This window comes from Mytilus galloprovincialis, chromosome 7 (assembly GCF_965363235.1).
Source record: "Mytilus galloprovincialis chromosome 7, xbMytGall1.hap1.1, whole genome shotgun sequence".
In the NCBI taxonomy this organism is placed as follows: domain Eukaryota; kingdom Metazoa; phylum Mollusca; class Bivalvia; order Mytilida; family Mytilidae; genus Mytilus; species Mytilus galloprovincialis.
The window spans coordinates 15,679,961-15,702,080 of NC_134844.1; the positions used below are offsets into that span (position 1 = coordinate 15,679,961).

Sequence of the window (22,120 nt, forward strand, 5' to 3'; positions counted from 1 at the left end):
GCATTTCTGAAAATATATTGTTTTTATTAAAACCAGTTATGCACAACGGAAGGTGTTGTTTACAATAACCCGGTAACGGTTCTGGTATACAATTGCTTGAAACTATTTCAGAACAAACTTTTAAAATTAATACACGTATAACCATATTCACACTAAGTTATATCTGTCTACGTTCGACCCAAATAAGGTAATCCGGGTTAAATGTATTTAGTGCGAACCCGGCTTAATAATTCTACTGATTGTATGTGCCTCGACTTCCATATGTGAACATGAAGTGGAGCTAATTCCGCGGTTGTCGCTTGTGGCTGTGTTTCATATACATACATTATGCCGTTAGTTTTCTCGTCATTGTTTGTCATTTGTAATTTCGTGGCCTTTTATAGCTGACTTTGTTGTATGGGATTTGCTCATTGTTGAAGACCGTACGGTGATATATAACATAGAAATGCTGACTTCTGGGCATTGACTTTTGATACTGTCACTGAATAAAAACTCTTCCAGCAATGGCATCGACCCAGTGGTTATATATTAACTCACCATATATAACAGGCTTGAAATTGTATTTGCGCCAGACGCGCGTTTCGTCTATAAAAGACTCAGCAGTGACGCCCGAATCAACAAAACTTAAAAGTTCCAAATAAAGTACAAAGTTACAACGCGTTGGGGCACAAAAATTCGGAAATGTTTTGCCAAATACGCGTACGGTCAAGGTTATCTATTCCTGAGGTTAACTATTCATGAGAAGAATTGAGTATTTTCAAATTATTAAAACAACTCTTAATCCTATGCCGTCTTAAAATACCAATCTTATCTATGGTGTTATAGTTTTGTTACAAAAAACATGTTGGCGCCTGTTAAAACATTTTAAACCCGATGCATTTGCGTTATATGCACATGTCCTAAGTCAGGACACTTTCCAGTGGTTTAAGTTAGCTGATGTGTTGTTCATATGCGTTTATCATTTTTATATAGATTAGATCGTTAGTTTTTCCTGTTTGAAATGTTTTACACTGGTCATTTTTGGACCCTAAATAGCGTACTGTTCTGTGTAAGCAAAAGCTTTGTGTTGTAGGCGGTACCTTGACTCATAATAGATTACTTTTTACACTTTTTGACCTGGATATAGAGTTTGCTCTCGTAGAATATCTTCTTAGTTTGTGTACATGTAACTAGTTATCAAGATGGTAATGTAATATGAAAAATAGAAAGCAAGCTTACTGTTAGACCTAAAGCAACTATGTAAAACATTTTGCCCATTTTCACCAATGTGATTAGTATCTGCGCCGGATTCCAAAAGCATTTTGACAATTGTTGGCATAATATTTTCTACTGCTACGATCAGAGCAGAATCCTCCCCAAATGGTGTTGTATTTGGATCTGCTCCTTTTTTAATAAGTTCTGCAACTATTTCACTGACTGACATGTCGAATGTGTCGCATCCATAGTTTTGTTTAGCAGAATTTATTAATAAAAACAGGGGTGGTTTGCCTTCGCCGTCGGAAAGATTTACTGATGCTCCCGCATTCAAGATAATATCTACTGTTTCTCTTCCAGACCCTATGAAAATAAAACAAACACATTATAGTGGGGCTTCGTATGAAGCAATATTATATTACTAAAGATGCCAGAAATATTTGAACAACATGTATTAACATATTAAAATTGTACTTGGCATTGCCTTACTTGGCATTGACTACAACCAATTAAAGCTTTTTCGCATATTCAACGCTTAACACACCAGTATCTGATTATTAAATTGCATTGCATGTCAATTGGGAAACCAACCAGTATAAAATTAATCTCAATATATCCATTATGCAGATCTATACGACAATAGCTGTTTTTTTTTATATTCGAAGAGCTTTATTTTCATTCCACAACTTTGGAAAAATATGTCATATTCCCATTCCGTAACAATCAACATGTTTACTGCATGAATTATTTCTGACTTGAGTATCACTAATGTGTTGATTATGCACTCTGATCCTTTCACAGAAGATGTCTAGAGTTTGCCATTTGTAGTTGTCCATGTACGTTTAGTTTGTTGTTCAATCAATCAGACTCCTGGTTTTGCAACTCCTTAGTGCAGTCACTGTAAATGTTACAGGTTGACCACTTCGTTAATATATTTTGGATGTTCCACAGCGACGATATCCCCATGTTTGTACTTTCGTATACTCTATTTTAGATTAGAATCTGCCTTGTTTAGCAGCCATTATAAATTTAGCGGTTGTTCGCGGCTATTTATTAGCCTAGTGTTGTTTCCGATATGAGTTCCTTTAGTTGTATAGATTGATACAATATGTGATGATCTTATAAAACAGCTAGCTATTGCAGTGTTCCAAATAATGTGGTTTCGAGGATTGTGTGTATATCAATTTTATTTATCTGGGTATCTATGATGAGTTTATATCCAAACGATTTGTCATTTCAACTTTAATTTGTTTCCTTCGAACGTCTAAGGGATTGTGTACAATTAAATGTGAGGAATTGTGGATATGTTATCATAAAATTACGTTTATATACATATATACTGAAGAGCTGAAGTAACAACGACTAAAAGCGCTAACAATGTTTCAATTGTTAATCCATCTGGGTTTTTTTCCTTTTCTGTTTCATGTATTTAGATTATTTTTTTTTTTATCTATAAGCATAAATATACTACAACACTTTTGCAGTAGGATTCTTATGGAAACCCAACCCGTTTTTAATTTTTTTGAATATCCAACAGTTCAAACCAACAAAGTATTTAGAAAGTCAAATACATATTTTGTCTTTTCTAGAAGGCTGTAACAAAGACACGGTCACTTTGTCGTATATCCACGTTATCAAGCTTCATGAGTATACCAAACAAGGCTAGAATTAATCGAAAAAATTCTAGAAATCGCTGTTTTCCATATTGTATTTAATAGAAAGGTCCTTTCTTTTGCATGAATTCACAAATATTTATATTTTGTTTGATATCGTTTAGTGTTTGAAGCTCCGGAATTCACATTGACATGAACCTTGGTGAGTGTCAGGCTAACACTTGATCTTTCGACGAAGGACAATAGATAGAGTTTATCCACATGAGCCTTTTCTTTATTGTGTCCTAATGGTTTGCATTCACCTTGACAACAAAACATGCAAAATGAACGCCTTCATTTAAGTAACAACTTCCGTACAATGATTATAAATAAATAAAAATGCTAGATTTAAACAATTTTTTTCTTACCTTTCCAGAAGTCAATGTTACCATCTAAAATAGTTGTAAGTGCTGAATTTCCTCGAGAATTCTTTTGATCCACATCCACACCATGCTCCAATAACATTTGTATCGTTGCTGGTTGATTTAATTTTGCTGCAACAATAAATGGCAAATCATCACCAAGGTTTGGATCGGCTCCTTTTTCCAGAAGCTTTGATAACACTATATTAATGGTAGCATCCTGTTTTACAATGAGAAAGTAAAGCGGTGTCTCTCCGTCATTGTTTACAATATTCAAACATGCTCCGGCATCCACCAGTCGAGATACTGCTACCACTTGTTGAAATAATGCTTTAAAAACTGAAATAAATGAACTAAGAGGTATGAAACCAGTAGATATTATGTAAACAATTTTTAATACAACGACATATATATGCATTTTCTCCTATTTCTATTTTTCTATACATATATTTAAATTCAGACCAACAACGTTAACTAGATCTTCAAATTTTCATTTAATATATCATTTCCTCAGCAAGATAGGAATACTAATACCTGACTCTATAACAACAGGGCAACACTTCCTGCAATGTGTCCAGCGCAATAAACAACTGGATCAACTAGGCTATGTAAAATTTAGTTCTAATTGCAATATGAAGGATTACTTTTACAGAAAAAAAATTTAAAACAGATTTTGTCAATTAAATTACTGCAATTTATTTTATGAACGTTTCTTAAACATGCTTCAAACGATCGCATCTAACTGTGTTTTTAAAGAAACAACATTCCAATAATCTCAATTTTAAGTATCGTTAGAATTTCAAGCCCTGGTATATATACTTTTCATAATGAAGCTTGGGAAATACAAACGCCTAATTAAAATAAAACAAAACAAAAAAACAAAAAGTCATCTATGAGTTCCATTCATAAAGGGAAAAAGCATTCAATGACGACATCCAACGTCAACGTATGAAGTAGCACTGGTTTTGATTATTTTTAAGTGAGGGCCCTCATGAGGTTTCCAAATTATTACATTATTCCAAATTTTTGGCCAAAATAATCAAATAGCCATTAGAAAAAAATTAAACAAGATATACAAATACAGTACTAGATTATGAAATAATTAAATTGTCATGAAATATTTGATCTTTTAATCAAATAGATATAGGAAGATGTGGTGTGAGTGCCAATGAGACAACTCTCCATACAAATAACAATTTAAAAAGTAAACCATTATAGGTTAAAGTACGGCCTTCAACACGGAGCCTTAGCTCACACCGAACAACAAGCTATAAAGGGCCCCAAAATTACTAGTGTAAAACCATTCAAACGGGAAAACCAACGGTCTAATCTATATAAACAAAACGAGAAACGAGAAACACGTATATATTACATAAACAAACGACAACTACTGTACATCAGATTCCTGACTTAGGACAGGTGCAAACATTTGCAGCGGGATTAAACGTTTTAATGGATCCAAACCTTCTCCCTTTTTCTGAAACAATAGCATAACATCACAACAAAGAAAAACATACGATAAAATATCAATTGGCAGACTTAACTCAATCAAAAAATGTATGATTAAACAATGAACGAATAAATTTGATCTGCGATATCTGAATACAAATGCACAGTTAATTAAATATTAGAGACAAACATTCATGACCAAAAAGCTAACAAACAAATTCAAAAACAGGACATGACTGAGAAATATTTAACCAATCAATGTTCACTTTAGAAAAAAACCGGTTTTTTTATAATCTTGAAGTTTATACAAATGTTGTAAGAATAAGTGAAAAATTGAAGATATTACAAATAATCAAAGCTGGTGTACAGACAAGATCCATATAAATAAAAATAACAAAAAAGCATTATAAACAGTATCAACAGGTCGAATTAACAAGAAAATACGATTTGAGAGTACTCGCAGTTACTGACAGCTAGTTAAAAGCCAAAACCAATTAATAATAAAAAATCATGCATCAGAGACTAAAATCGACTAAAACACATCACAGGGATTTAGTATTTTAACGTCATTAATAGTCAAAGAAGACATGACTTGTGCAATGCCAAAAATAAATGTATCGACAGGTAGTAGTATAGTGAAGAGCGACTTCTATAGAAATAAAAGTTAACGTGTCTGTGTCTCTATACATCTCGCCTCAAAAGATAATGAAATTTAGTTATGTTTTAATTTGCTAATGACAATATCAATATTAGTGCCAATGTGAACTATATTCAGAGATCTTATTACAATATTGGTACGATAACCCTTACTTATAAGTTTGTTTAAAGGTTCGATGAGTTTACAAGGATCACATAGTGATTTCCTCGCTTTAAGTACAATATTACCATAAAATTTAGGATGTGAAATACCATTTTTAATAAGTTTTTTACAGGTATAGCCAAATTTACTAATCAAATCTTTGTATCTATGAAAGAATTTAGTAAAAGTTTTCAGTAATTTATGGTATCGAAATCCCTGACACAACAATTTACCAGTGATGCATTGATTACGTTCGTTAAAATCTATGACATCAGAACACACACGGGCAATCGAACGAGTTGCGATATATAAACACCGTATAATGGAGCCAAAGGCACATCGCCGTCTAAAAAAGGAAAATTAACAATAGGAAATGAAAAATCGTCTCTTTTGTCGTAAATTTTAGTGTGAAGTTTCCCGTTTGAAATTGAAATGTCTAAATCTAGAAAAGGACAACTGCTGCTGTTTATGTTAGATTTAGTTAAAGAAAGTTCGTTTGGGTAAATTTCTGAAGTATATTTAGAGAACTCTGGATTATTCAACGAAAAAATATCATCCAGATAACGGTAGGTATTTTTGAATGTATCAACCAAATGTAACAATGATGGATCTTTACTGAGTTTGGTCATAAACTGAGATTCATAGCAATATAGAAATAAATCTGCTATTAAAGGGGCACAGTTGGTGCCCATAGGAATACCTACTAACTGACGATACACTTTATCGCCGAAACGTACATAAATGTTATCAAGCAGAAAGTTTAAAGCTTCAATCATATCCTCACATTTCCAGGAAGTGTATCTAGCATACTTTCCTTTTTCGTTACAGAAAAAGGCCTTAAACGAGTTACAGCAAATAAAATTACAATGAGATTTTTCGAAAGACCATTTTATCAAATACAAAAACTTTTTCTTTATAAGATTGTGTGGAAGTGTAGTGTACAGAGTAGAAAAATCATAACTGTCAACAGAATTGTAAGGACCATTGAAAGCATGTATTTTATCTAAAACCTCTAAAGAATTTTTAACACTCCAAAAATAATTAATACCATTATTTTCATAAGCTTTATTACAAAAGTTAATAACCAGTTCTTTGATAGTAGTAAGGGAGGTGGTTAGAAGCACTGATAGATTAGTAGTAGAACACTTACTGGAAGCGGAGATGAAACGGAATTTAAATGTTTTTTTGTGTAATTTCGGTAACCAGTACATGGTAGGGACTTTCAAATGTTCGGAAGATGCTTTAAGCTGGGCAGTAGTGGCAGTGGTATGCTTGTAAACGATTTGACTCTCTGTGGTGCGCACTGACCTGAATGTAGAGGAATTGATAATTTCGTTTTGAAGAACTTTCGTGTAGTATATGCGTCACACCACCACTACATTATTTGCTGCCTTGTCTGCCGGTACGAACACAAACCGCTCTGCGAGTACCTTGAGTTTGTTTTTTATTCTAGAAATGGGTATATCATGGTTCCTATTATTAATTTCAGAATTGTTTTCTAAATGAGATATTCGAATATCAAATGTATTCATAATTTTATTCAAATAACTGTCTAAAGATTTTTTATCGGATTTTTCACGTTTGCACCAATTTTTACAATAGGCAGACAGAGCGTCTTTAATGACCTGACGACACTGTTTCCAATCTATTGTAGATGGAGGACGGTATTTCGGTCCTTTCTTTAGAAAAGTTATGACTTCACGGTCATCGACGATGTTGAGGTCTCCTGTGATAACATGACCATAGGGAACATATTTAAAACTAGATGTTTCGCAATCTCAAGTGGAAGGAACATTATTTTCTATATTGACGTCTGTTGTAATTGACGTATAATTGAAAATCAAATTTCTGCTTGGTTTTTTATAAGAATACGAAATAATGGGTTGTTCTATATTATCAAAATATGGAGGTATTAAGCTATAGACAGAAGAGTCATTGAATATGCTAGACAAATTAATAAAATCAATACCTCTATTTATATATTTTAATTTGAGAAAATGTCGTTTATGATTTTCAGGTTTATCAATAATAGGAAAAAGCCTGTGATGACAAAAGGCTGTAACAATACGGGTGTATTCATAAAATGGACAAAAAAAAGAAATTTTATCACACTCCAGAAAAATAGCATATAATTTACTTATAGGTATCTGACCCAGTTTGCATAATACTTGATGTCTGCCATTATTCTTTATTATAGATAACAGATCAGCAAGTGTATAATTTATACGATGTTTAATACGTTGATTACGGTTCTTGCGTTTACCATGAGACCTATTATTTCTAAGTCGCTTATCAACAATATTAATGACATCGATATGAGTTTTAGATATGTTCCCCTGCCCTAATATTTTATCATTTAGACCGAGAGGATAAGCTGTTTGAAGTCTTTTTATCCAAAACAATTCGCGAACTTCGCGTGATTTTTCAAATTGCTTGTGCGATTCTCCTGGTTGTTTTTGAACGGTTTCGAGCGGTTGGAATTTTATATATATCAGATTATGATTATGCTTATCTAAATGCTGATATACTAAACTTTTGAATTTTTTGGGTCTACGAAAGCGGTAGAGATGTTCTTGATTTCTTCTGAAATACTCTCGTCCCGTCTGTCCCACATATTGAATACCACACTTAGGTTGGGTTCAAGTTACCACATATATTAGGTTTTGAGTTTTTCAGGTAATATCACAGGAAAAGGAGAGTGAAAAAGTTCTCCCGTTCACTGTTGACCTTATAGTATTTTGAGAAGTTAATCTAAAACAGGTTAGTCATTTTTTGGCATTGCACGGGAAAATTTGTGGATATCCACGTGCATTTCTGTTAAATAATCTGGCTGTAGTGGCATTACCAATACGTTTATTTATGCACGTAGATAACCTAGAAGTTGTGTTGTTGATAATATTTTTTCCATTCCGTAAAATCATGATTATTTAATAGGGGTATAGGATCAATACAAAAGACCGGAGGTTGTAACATTGAATGAGGATCACAGTTACGGAATAGGGAGTAATTAGGAGTGCAGTAAAGAACTCTTACAAAAATTGTAATAAAAGGCCCGACGTATGGACTTAAATATAACAAAACTGACATGTATAACAAACACAGGGCAAAAACAGTTGTTGTAAGAAATCGAATAAAAACCATAGCAGGGGGCAATAATAAAAAATAGCAGGCGTGGATGAGTATCAATACATCCCAACATCGTAAACAATAAAGATATAAACATGTGAAAGCTCTCTCACAGGCAAACAACCAATAACTGAAATATATAAGGGCATACACTACAAGCACTACAAATAATCACTTTTAAAACGGCAAAGTAATTACATAAACACAAACCCCGTGAGGAGGCTCTTAAGTTAAATAAGATAAAACAATTCAAAAACTTGTTTACTTTGAAATATTGTCCATCGGGTGTTTTACTTGTGTCAATAGTGTCATGTAAGGAAAGGTTCGGCGTGTATGCATGATCTGTTTTCAATCATCTCCGTCATTGCTTTTCCAGCACCAATGTAAAGATAGAAACAAGTAGATGTGGTATGATTGCAAAACATTACATATTCATTAGAGTCAAACGTACGAGAATGTAAGCAACTATATGTCACAGAATGGGCTGTAATATGAGAAAACCTTAAGGTATGTATAAATTAAGTTATTAGAGGCCCCGGAATGACGAAATAATCACTGTTCAAAAGCTTAAGAAAAAACTAGAGGCCCTGATTCATGGAAAAATCATCCGACAAAAGTAAATATTGAATAAAGCAACACAAGACAACCATTGGACAACAGGCTCCTGATTTATAGATGTACAGGTACACAAATATTGTAGCGAGGTTAAACATATTTGTGAGCACGCAATCCTCCACCGAACGTTGGCAGTGGTTTCAAAGCATAACACAAGAGCAAATTAAAAAGTAAATTGACAAGGGTTTCTCTCTTTTTATCGGTACGAATCATAAAAAAGGAAATACCAAAAGGAAAAACAAATAAAAACTGATTTGAAAGAACTTTCAGTAACTGAAATTATATAGTAGTAGTTTATCAATGTCCATTTTTCATAAATCTATTTAGAAGATACAAACCAATCAACAACCACACATTTTCTCGCTCATTATTAATAATTGAAAAAAATCATCTATATATTTTTTGAAATTGCGGATATCTATGATGTTTTAAGATTTTAATTGCCTTCACCGTACGTTATTATAAATAACAAAATGCCGAACTCCTTTAAAAATTCGGAACGAAACGTCCATGTTGTCGTATGCTGTTGTTTTCAATTGATCCAAAAAAAAATGCGTCCAAAGCGGTTTTCTTTTATGTTATCTATTCTAACAAATCCAGATTGCATCAGGTCAACAACAAAATACTAAGTACAGTACTCGCAGTTAACACTCTGGTAATTTCACTAAGAAATAACCTACTATTCAAGCTTCTGCAAAACAGTAACTAGGATCGAGATTAAGCGTAAACATTTGCAGATAATTGTAGTTTGTTTGTTTGAGATAATCATATGTCTCTCTTTAAGAAAATTACTTGTGTTAAACCATTCAAATCTATGAGATCATGTTGTTTGTTTTGTTGTTTATTTTTGTGTGTTAGGAAAGGGGGTGGGGCGTATATTTATTGATTCATTCCATGCTTCGTTTTACAATGAAGCAACATAAACAACGATCAATAAGGGAAACAATAATGTAATCTTATTTCTATATTTCACCGTTACAATGAATCGAATCTTCTCCTGTATCATCGTCGTCTGTGCTATAATCAGTATTTTCGAACACTCCACCTGCACGTGAATTTAATGAGCTATCTAAAGACGATGTGTATTCGTCATCTGATGTAGATTCATCGGATTCATAGAAGTATTCTACAACAAAATTAAATCATAAAATCATAAAATCATCACAAATAGTAGATATTTCAACCTTCATAGAACCTGTCCACATTTCTGCACAACTTATCAATTTTTATTACACCGCTCTAGTTGATCATTTCAATTCGCTTGATGATTTACCTTAATTTTCAAATTAAGCTTCCAGTATTATGTCTCACTTGATATCAAAATACTGATTGCGTCACCTTTGGATACAGAAAACATGTATGTCTATCAGTCGATATGATACTCTTTAAAGGTAAGCCATATTTGTATTGTGAAATGTTTCTTTCTACAGAGTTTACTGAGCCAGTACTCAGTCTGGTATAATTATTTGCAAAATTATTGTTTTCACAACGCGTTGTATCACACACTGCTGTATGTTAGAATACGGTATGACAACCTCTAGTTATTGGTGCTAAATATTATAGAATAGACTTATGTGACGGTCCAAAACCTTAAGTTAGTCCAAAAAGCTTATATTCTGCCATTGTTTTTTCATTGTTGTACGTAGAAGTTGTAATGGAAGTGGAATAAATAAACTTAATAAGTTGTTAAACAAATTTGCATGGCTTATAGTAATGACATACAGACTCCGGTTTATTGTTTAAAAGTTGAAATTGGTTAAATGTGGAAAATAAATTTAGTATCAAAAGTTCATTCTTGTCTTTCAATCATTTATAGATATGGTTTTTACTATTTACATTTTACTGATAGTCAAAATTATAATTTACGTGATAGGTATACAAAACAAAACTTTCATAAGATTAATTTTTATGCTCCATTTATGGGCATTATGTTTTCTGGTCTGTGCGTCCGATCGTACAACCGTTCGTTCATTCATTCGTCCTTCCGTCTGTCCCGTTTCAGTTTCATGTTTTTAGTCAAGGCAGTTTTGGTTAAGTTGAATTCCAATCAACTTGAAACTACGTACACATGTTCCTTATGATATGATCTGTCTTATTCTAATGCAAAATTAGAGATTTTAACCCAGTTTCACGGTCCAATGAACATAGAAAATAGTACTGCGGATGGGGCGTCCGTGTACTCGGGACACTTTCCTGTTTTTTCATATTTCATTTTGTTAATTTCTGAAAAGATTATTAAAAAGATGACGAAAAAGAAATTTACGAAGGACGCCTTCAAATCATGTTTCGAAAGTTAACAATAAATTTATGAGTACTGAATTTTTCATAGTAAACACAATCATATAAATTCGTTTTTAAGATTTTTGTGCTGATCCGAAACGAATGATACTAATTAACAAAAAACTATCAAATAGAGTAAACTTTAAGAACGGTTAATTGACTAAGCATTAACAAATATTAGATTGATACCTTTAGAAAAAATAACATGAAGGGCTGAATTTCCATTCTTTCCTATATGATTTATATTTGCCTTTGCGTCCTTCAAAACAAAAGCAACGTCGAACGAATCGAATTTAAGCGCCTCTAGAAATGCAGAATTAAATCCTTCAGCGCAGATATTTGGACCAGCGCCATTCTCAAGTAAAAAAGTTATGTTTTCTAGGTTTGAAAATGTCGATCCTCTTTTGGTGCATGTAATGAGTGGTGTCTCTTCTAAGTCGTTAATGGCGTTAATATCTGCGTCATGTAACAGTAAAAATGATACGACATCTTTGTCGAACTGTACTTTCTCTGTAAAAAAAAATCCAGTAAGAATATAAATAATTTTAATTCGTGTTGTAGAAATCATATTTATTTAAAATAGAAATATTACCACGTTTATAGCATAAGACATTTTAAATATCTTTGGGTTATTTATGTCATTGGGTTACTCCGTCTCTCTTTCGTGTATACCCAACAACTCAATTATACACAAGATTACATGGTGAGGAATTTGTGTTATAAATTAAAAGAAGATTAGGAGTATAAATGTTCAATCAGACAGTAATAAGCATCCAAACTACACTACAGATATCTATATGTCAATACACAGTGATCAACAAGACTTGAATTTTTAAAATGTGACAAGCATGAGTAAAACATGCACGGAAAAGATAAAACTGGAAGTGTCATAGTTCTTCTATCCTTTCCCCGAAATATATGAGACAACCAGTGTTAAGGTTCCCTAATCAAACGAGGCATTTTAGCTCTAAACCCTACTTCTTTAAACTTTCACCAGTTGCTTGATACCTTTATAAACAACAATTAATCTGCATAGAAAAACAAACGCTTACATAACGAAAGAAGAGAAATATTTGTTACAGAATAAGATTTTACATATCTATTATATGTAATAAAATTGAGAATGGAAATAGGGAATGTGTCAAAAACAGGTACAAGACACTGTGTCTCATCGTGTATCGAATTTGATTAATGTACTGGGTGTCAGTTAACAAGATGAAAATTGTGTACGATCACAGTATTGCACTCATATGCGACTTCAATTGCACATGCATAATAACCAATAAAAGAGGCGAAAGATGCCAAAGGTACATTTAAACTTATAATTTGAAAATAAACTGACAGACCTAAGGCTGGAAAAGAAACAGACAAATCAACACACAACAGTACACACAACACAAAATCACAACATAGGAGACTAAATACCCGTCGGGTTGCTCATATTAATACAAACATGGTGATAATTCTACTTAAGTAGTTCACATTCTTGGAAATGGGGGGCATGATTGCAGTTACGACTTATTCGTTGTCATCTGTGAAACGGATATCCGCATAGTCAACCAACTCGTTGTGGCGTCCATGAAGAGAGATAACGGTGTATCGTTACACCTGTATTTCATTTTTTTCCCGCCGCAATGTATGATGTCAAGCTGATATGCATATTTAGAATGGTTTGATTTTTAAGATATAGTCAGTCTGAATAAACAATGTTATATTTCTTTTGCGTTGAAACACATTTATCTAATTCTTTATGTTTGTATTTGAAAGCTATCCCACTATGATTGCAAATTAAATGTTAAGCATAAAATGACCGTTTTACCAATCTAGAGGACTTTTTTATCGAATAGTTTTTCTATAAAAGTTTTACTTACCCATGACTTCATGAAGAACCGTATTACCATACATTCCTTTTGACTTAACGTCAGCGCCCAGATTTACCATCATTTGTATAACGTCTAGGCTACAAAACTTAGTAGCACCTAAAAACGGAGTAGTTCTGTTTTTGTCTGGTATGTTTATAAGATCTTTATTTGACTCTATCATCGTCATTATCTCGGCTAGATTATCATCGAACAGGCACTGGTTTGAGCATTTCGATACAGCAATATGAATTGGTAGATCTCCATCAGAAGACGGTATATTAGTTGGAGCACCATACTCAAGCAAGGTTTTAAAGATTGACGAACAATTTTCCTCAAGGTTACCAGTCATTGTTTGTTCATGGTGTGTTTTGTACGATGCTATTTATTATAAAATAAAGTAACTGACATTTTGGAAACAAAATTAAAAACATGATAAATAGTTTCCGTTGTTTTTTTATTTTTCTTATTTAAAAAACAATTTTTATTAAAACTTAACTTAAAGGTACTTGCTTTACCGAAATAAATAACAGATTTGTTTGAAGGTCTTTATCTGAAGTAACACAAGTTGCATAAATGCCTATGCTTAACATTGAAATAGAATACTTTGTAGTGTAAGGTAAAATCACAAAAATACTGAACTCCGCTTTATAGCGCTGAAACTTGTCAAATTTCATTATTGAATATATCCAGACATAAGAATAATAGGAGATTTCGGGGTAATGAAAAATGACACAATAACTCAAAATTCAATAAACGGGTCAAAATGAAATTTTCTATAATAGACAAGTGTCTTTACAAAATACTCGTATGAAAGAATAATAGCTATGATTTTTCGCAATTTAAAAAACAAATGGTGAATTAATAAAATTTAACAGAAACAATCAAATATATGTAATCAACATATTGTTTTCTAAATGATAGATACAAAACATAGTGTTCAACACTATACATTTACCGACGTATATAATAGAGAGACAAAATATACAAAAGGGATTTTCAAACTCATAAGTCGAAAATGAACTGTCAACACCATGACTATGAACCTCCTCAGAAACCGAAGGTGAACTCATACGTATCGATGTCGCGGCTCTTAAAACACCGTTACCACAATTTAGACAGGTACATAACTGGCTAAATATAATGTTTGTCTACTAATTTTAAAGGTGAAAGCTTCCTTTGGTCGACTTATATTCGGCCCATAAGCAATGTCTTTTTAGGCTTCTATCCATTGTCAGTATAATAGTAAGACTAAACAGTCATTGCAGTAATAAGCGTGCAAGAAAATTTATTTCTATGTGTTATATTGTAATCTTTTTTAACTGAGATGTGTCTCGTCTATTTGTTGTTTTCATAATGCAAATGTTAAAAAACTAAAATAGCAATTTATTATACTTTAACATGTAAGTTATTCAAATATTCAAAGTCATGAACCACGACTGATCGTCAAAAAACAGGAATTAACATCATCCATGGAAACAATTTTTCAATCCTAACACAATTGCATAAATATATAACAAATAACATTGACGTTTCCCTCTAAACAAACCTAAACATAAACGTTTACTTTATCTACCCAGACTGACCTTATTACAAGTTAATACATGTAAACTAAGCAAAGGGTTAAAAGTCAATAGACAATGACTGACGGATAAGGACCAACTATTTTTCATGGAGATGAGATATGCCAACGCATATAACTGAAAACCAAATATCATTGATCTACTACTTGTGGTTTACTATAAACTGACATAATCATAAACTAATATATGTAAACTGCGTAGAAGTGTCATAGTCAATATACAAGACTGATTATGAGCTAGGGGGAAATAAATTCCATCGAAATGGTATATTTCAATGTTGATAGAACTGCATACTAAATATCATTGACATACCGCTAGTGACTCCCAATCAACTGACCTATCAAAGTAATACATGTAAACTAAGCAAAGTTTGTATGTAAGTATACCATGACTGAGTAGATGTAGTCAAATAATCGCTATTGTTAAGAGATGTGCCTATGCTAATACAACAGGTTACCAAATATCATTTTTTTAAATCAACTCGATTTTTAAAGTAGTTATTACAAATTGATACTATTCAAACTGTACCTGGACTATGATTGGTCAAGAAAAAAACATGTAAGGCTGTGTATCCTTTGTGTCCAATATGTTTGATATCTGCATTTGCATTCAGTAAAGTCTTTACCAATAAGGAGTCGTCAAGTTTGACAGCGTGTATGAGACACGAATCTTTTCCAGACATTTCAAGATTAGGATCGGCGCCAAATTCTAACAAAGAACTAACAAAATGTCGTATTTTCTCCAAAGGCATTTGACTGTTTGTTATCAAGTTCAATAGTAAACATATCTCAGGCTGGTCATCATGTTTCCTGTGTATCCTACATCCAGCTTCAAAGTAGGTATGAACATGAACTATTGGAAAAATACACAAAATTAAAAACAACATAGCTGATGATATTGTAGAAACGTTTTTTTTTTCTCTTTTCTAAATGAAGCATCACAGGAAGCTAAAAAGTAAATATGGTAACTTGGACATTAGAAACATGTAGAACGGAAGAGCCTTTGTGAACATTTTGGTCTCTTGTGGACTGTTGTCTCATTGACAATCATACCACATCTTCTTTTTTATATTTACATACCCAATAAGAATTGCGATGAAAAACTTATGATTCGATTGTCACTGATGAGTCTTTAGAAGACGAACGCGCGTCTGGCACACATACAAATGATATAAATCCTGGTATCTATGATGATAAAATTAAGAATGAAAATGAGTTTATTCGCCGTAGTATATTAAGGCGAAAATGGATAAGGTGCATACCATAACTCTTATAAAATAAAAATATTCATAGTTTGCAGTCTATATGCAGACGTAAATATTATAAACACAACCTAACTGTTTACGATCCTATGACTGTTAAGTTAATGTAAATACTAGTAGACATTTGGAAGCTGGGGTACACCTTTAGGAAAGGGTAACTCCAAGATTTAGAGACTTAAAGAGATTTAAAAGACTTCGGAATATAATGTTTTGAGAAATTCTTTACATTGGATTTAATGTCAATGCTAGAATTTAAACTCTTCGATGAGGATACCAGACTTTGCTTACTTGAATTAAATTTAGGTCAAAGCAATTCGTTATTTTTCATGTGCTTAAATTTACATTGACGTTTTCAATAAACGGTAAAGTATGTTGGGTGCATGTAACAGAACGTATGCGATATTGAAACACACTTTAGGACGACAATCGTGTTTGTGAACACGTCTTTACTGTGTAGGACTATAAAAGGGTCACGAAGAATTGGTCATTTGAAGTTAAAACATTATATCATTTAAAGGATTGGAGAAAAACTTTATTACACAAACACACGTGATTTTCATGTGTTCAAAACAGAACCAAAAAGGAAAGAGCTCATCAAATTGGGAGTAAGGTTAAGCGATCTTTCCGAAACCTCGAACATGCAGACGCATAAAATCTTAATACAACTGTTAACATTAATTAGAACTTAAGTTCAACAGTAACGAAAGGTCTGCATTAGCGCTGCACAAGTGGGACATTCTTCCGGAAACGATTCCATTTCCTAATAAAGTATAGTTTTTACGAGTTTAGCATTGATAGAAAAATTATATATTCTATCAAAAGATGAATAGTTAAGTAACATCCGAGAAAAACTGATTAATACCTTTTGCAAGCTTTCAATAAAAGACAAAGAACTGTTTTTTTAACATTGTCTATGAAATAATTATTGATTTGCCATTGACATTATATAATCAACATTAACAATAACCCATAAACCCCATAGTCGGCTGTATCACTTTAATAACCGTTTTGTTCTTGCTCTGGATTTTCGATGTCAGTCTGTTGCAGTAGTATATTACAGTCGAGATTCTTAGTTCAAAGGGCATGGAAAAAGACTGAATTTAATTTTCTTGTCGATATGCACAAATTCATGTACATGGTGTGTTCATATTATCTACAAGTGTTCAGAAACAGTTGGTTTGTTTCAGAGGAGTTACCATGATAATATGCTGTAGTAGTATATTATGATAACAAACTAATTAAAAAAGGCATAATACCTAAAATGAACTTTGAATTATAATGTATTTACAATCAACTTGCACATCTGAATAGTATGTCCTTATTGAGTTCAAAGTTTCATAAAATTGTGTTGTTTGGTTTCAGAGGAGTTGTCATTACAAATTATTGCAAAAGTATAGTATGACTTAAATTCTAAGATCAAAGGGGCATAACTAAAAACAATCAGAATATAGTATTTCCTAATTATATACAAAATTATATGAAACTCTGATAGGCAGCTTGAGAGGAGTAGCACTGACAAGAACATGACTGATGGAAGGACTGTGAATCATTCTGAAGAACGGAAATACGGGCCGAAACAGTAGACATAATGCACTTTGCGGCGTGATGATAACACTTTAAAAAGAAGAACCTAACAAAAGGCATAATTATAACACGATAAGGCATTGTCAAAACTACAAAGAAAAATAAAGTTCACAGACTATCCTTTTAGCTATGCATGTACATGTATGGTCCAGTTAGGTGTCGATTGTATATTCGGTATTTATGTCTTCATGTCGTAGTGACTCATTCATTCATATTTTCATTGCTCCCCTTTTTTGTGAGAACACGAAACAAAACAAAATGTGTGTAAGTTTATCTTTTTGTGTCATCGTTAGACTTTGACATTCTGAGTGTACAATATCGAAACATCCCTATTTTCCCTTTTTGGAAATTAAGGTCAAAGAACACATGTACACTGCATCCTAAATTACTGATTGGCGTCGTTTTGAATTGGACTCGAATATTGCTTAACATGTTAAGTTAACCATTACTTGAGTCAAACATGTAAGGCAGCAGTGTGAAACATGATTTAGCAATTATAACAAATTAGTGATTTCTTTTTTGTTTTCCCTTTATGTTGAACTACATGTATAACTGTCGATAATTCAAACTAACAATTTGACATTTTAAATTATATGATAATTATAGATATTAATTTGACAAAGACATATACAGATACATTGTATATTATGATCGAAACTTTTGGTAAGAAATTTATTGGAGAAGATAAGACTCAGGTAAAATCAACATCCTGAAGTTATGATAAAACTGAGAAAGAATGTAGGAGATGTGTAAAAGGGATAACAACCCGGTCAAAAAGCAGATAACAGTCTAATGCCACCAATGGTTCTTCAACACACCGATAAAAATCTCTCACACGGAAGAAAGACTCACCCTGCATACTTGGATAAAAATACAAAATCAACTAGAAGTAAAAGTAAGGGCTAATAACGTTTCGATTAATAGTTATCAAAGGTACCAGGATTATAATTTAATACACCAGATGCGCGTTTTGTCTACATAAGACTCATCAGTGATGTTCAGATCAAAATAGTTAAAAAGCCAAACAAGTACAAAGTTGAAGAGCATTGAGAACCCAAAATTCAAATAAAACTTAAGGCAATTAACACTCAATATATTTATAAATATATAAAATGACTGAATAAACAATCAACGATAAATCTTACGGGGTGTTACTTCTAATAAATATATATATATAACAGATGTTTACCTCTTCTTTTGTCTTGATTAACTGCAGTTAATCTTTTGCAGAAATGGTCAACGTTTGCTCCAGAACGCAGAAGAAGTTGGACAATATTATCAAATCCATGAAAAATAGCTTTCGTCAACGATGTTTCTCCAGCTTCATCGACTATGTTTACATCTGCATCGTTGTCTAATATAAATTTAACAAGTTCTTCTCTGTCAAAGGAAATAGCCAAAAATAATGGATATGTTCCAAACAGATTGTGTTGATTCACATCAATTCCAGCTAATACAAAAGCCTTGAAAAGAGCTACCGCTGAATCTAAATAATAAAAAAAATATTTGAAGTGAACATGAATTGTTTGCAATTGTCATAAGTCAGGAGTCTGATGTTCAGTGAATGTCCTCTGTTTATGTAGTTCATAAGTGTTTCACTTTTCTCGTTTCTCGTTTTTTTATAGAATACACCGTTGTTTTTTCCGTTTGAATGGTTTTACACTAATAATTTTTGGGGCCCTTTATAGCTTGCTGTTCGGTGTGAGCATAGACTCCGTGTTATATACCGTACCTAGACCTATAATGGTTTACCGTAATAAATTATGACTTTGATGGAGAGTTGCTTCATTCGGACTCATACCAAATCTTTCTAGCATATGTTAATTTACAACTAGAAATTAAATCGAACGTTTATATTTACAGATATATTTAACACGTGTCTACATAGAACGTGCATACAGAAGCGAAAAACCGGAATGTGTTACTTTTTACACATTCTATGTAATTAAACAAATGGCATATGCTTGCAAAGGAATTTTACATTTTGCATACAGTACGATCTGGTTCAAAGTTTTCAAAATTATTTCAATTGGAAAAGAGTAGAATTAAGAACGCTAATTGACGGCCCTGTAGAGGAGATTTTTTTAAAAACTTATATTATCAATGTAAATCTAAGGTATAACGCTAAATACATGATATTTGAAAGTATAATAAGAAAAAAGTTGTATATCCGCTTCATAATTATATAAATATAAGACTCAAATAGAGGACAAGATGTCATTATAATCTATTTTCTTAGAAATTTTCAACTTATTAAAACCTATTTCTTGACTTTATATATGGCATCACGCTTCTCTCATTGGCATATTGATTGAAAAGTGAAGAGTATGGTATTTCGGAATATTTTAGCAAATATATTTGTTTGAGAAGGGCGACGCCACTGTTGATTTTGCAGAAAACGGTCCAATATTGTGCCGAATTCAAGATTTTTCGATATTAGTAGTATGTCATGACGTCATAAATACGTCCCTTGTGACAGAATTGTTGAAAAACATGTTAAGGGCAAAATTATTGGACATATTAGCATATGTGTTCATAAAATTTTCAACACATTTCCGCAAAGTTTTTTTTAGGGTCAAAATTGTGAGTAATAGAAAACCAATTTGTAATTTACTTGTACGTCCCAAAATTGGATATGATATTCTCGTATTAGAATGACTCATTTTGCTAATGAACTTTGTTTATATGCCTTTTGGTATTACTTCGAAAACTTGTGTGTTGCTTGTCTTTCATTTTTGCTATGTGCTTTGTCTATATGCCTTTTTATGTTTCTTTGTAACATATATGTATGTTGTTGTGTTTTAATGATTAAGATTACAATGTATTACACAATTATTGACTGCTGTATTTTTGACATTTTACCTATTATGTCTATTTGTTTTGTTCACGCATTATCAATATAATGGAATTAAGTGCAACTGTCGTACAAGTGAGAGGTTTTATAAATTTTCTAGCTATAAAACCAGGTTCAATCCACTATTTTCTACATAAGAATATGCCTGTACCAAGTCAGGAGTATTACAGTTGATATCCACTCGTTTGAGCTTTTGATTTTGCCATTGATTATGGACTTTCCGTTTTGAATTTTCGGAATTCAGTATTTTTGTGATTTTACTTTTAAGCCTCTATAGATACAATTATTTGGACCGCTCTGACTTGCTTAGAGAAGTTGTATCTATATTTCTGAAAATATTGCCCGAAATATTAATCATGGTTTTTTTTACATGTTTCATATAACATTTTCTTTAAAACTGATATGAATTTAAATTTAAGTATCAAGGAACAAATCTAAAAAAGGGATACATCAGAATATCAGTCATTTTACGCGGTACGGTACACTCCATCAATACGATTTAATGTTTAAAACTAGCATCTTTCTTACCTCGTCTTTCCTGTCTGTGATCGTTATCCATTATCATTTCAAAATCTCCTATAAAAATGGATTACCTGACCAGTCAAAATATCCTCCTCATTATGTTTTGTCAATTGTTTTTTATCGTCAGTATAAAGATATATTATACCGTCATTTATATCCTCCGTTGAGGCATATGACAGAAATATTTCCTATTGGATGTTTTACATTAGGTGTCCGTTAACTTTTATGTAAAATCTATGTGTTATTTTCTTCCATTGTTGAAGCATATAACAAATATAGATTGTAACAACATGGCATTTTTCATATCAGACCCCTTATCAGCACTAAGTCATGATATCAGCCCGAGAGCCGTTAGAGATAATCTTGACCATATAGTCTGATATGAAGATTGACATGTTATTTTCTTTTTATCATATACTTCAACAGAAGACATACAAACACATACTATTTTTAAAACTTTGATAAAATGCTTGTGTTGTAATATTTGTTTTGCATATTTCAATAATATTTTTTCGAAGAAAGTTCTTTTACGTTAGTACTTATATACATCCCATAGAACTGAATTTTCGTAAATCCTTCATTTAAACTGTAAGAAGTTATAAAAGTTACTTAATATCAACATCTTCATGGAGAGTTATATGGATTCGGATATGTATGGTCTAATAGCGTTTCCACTGTTCGGTTCTTATGTATCCATGGCTTTCAAGTATTAAACTTTGTACCTTCTTGGAAAATTTAGATCATGAAAATCATCAAAAAGAATAACAGGTATATTCTCAAATTCTATTCTAAAATATTTTTATTTATATTATTTTCTATCCACACAAGATTGGGTTTCCCTTGTATAATCATATCATCATTTGACAATGTGCACCACCTGTGACTTGATAGAAAGACCTGTTGTCAATTATGCATATTTTTAAACGCAATATATCAACTACATTTTGGGCAAAATATGTAAGCATTATATCAATGTTAAT

General features: G+C 32.2%; 1 protein-coding gene across 1 annotated transcript; it reads right to left on the reverse strand.

Moving 5' to 3' along the window:
• Positions 1-10,159: 10,159 nt before the first annotated feature.
• Positions 10,160-21,356, reverse strand: LOC143084142 (uncharacterized). Its single transcript, XM_076260550.1, has 6 exons — positions 21,147-21,356; positions 18,954-19,250; positions 15,448-15,771; positions 13,349-13,717; positions 11,667-11,987; positions 10,160-10,323 (listed from the first exon to the last, which is right to left on the reverse strand). Exons 1-6 carry the CDS (start codon positions 21,181-21,183, stop codon positions 10,160-10,162), a joined length of 1,512 nt encoding a protein of 503 aa, XP_076116665.1. The 5' UTR covers positions 21,184-21,356.
• Positions 21,357-22,120: the final 764 nt, after the last annotated feature.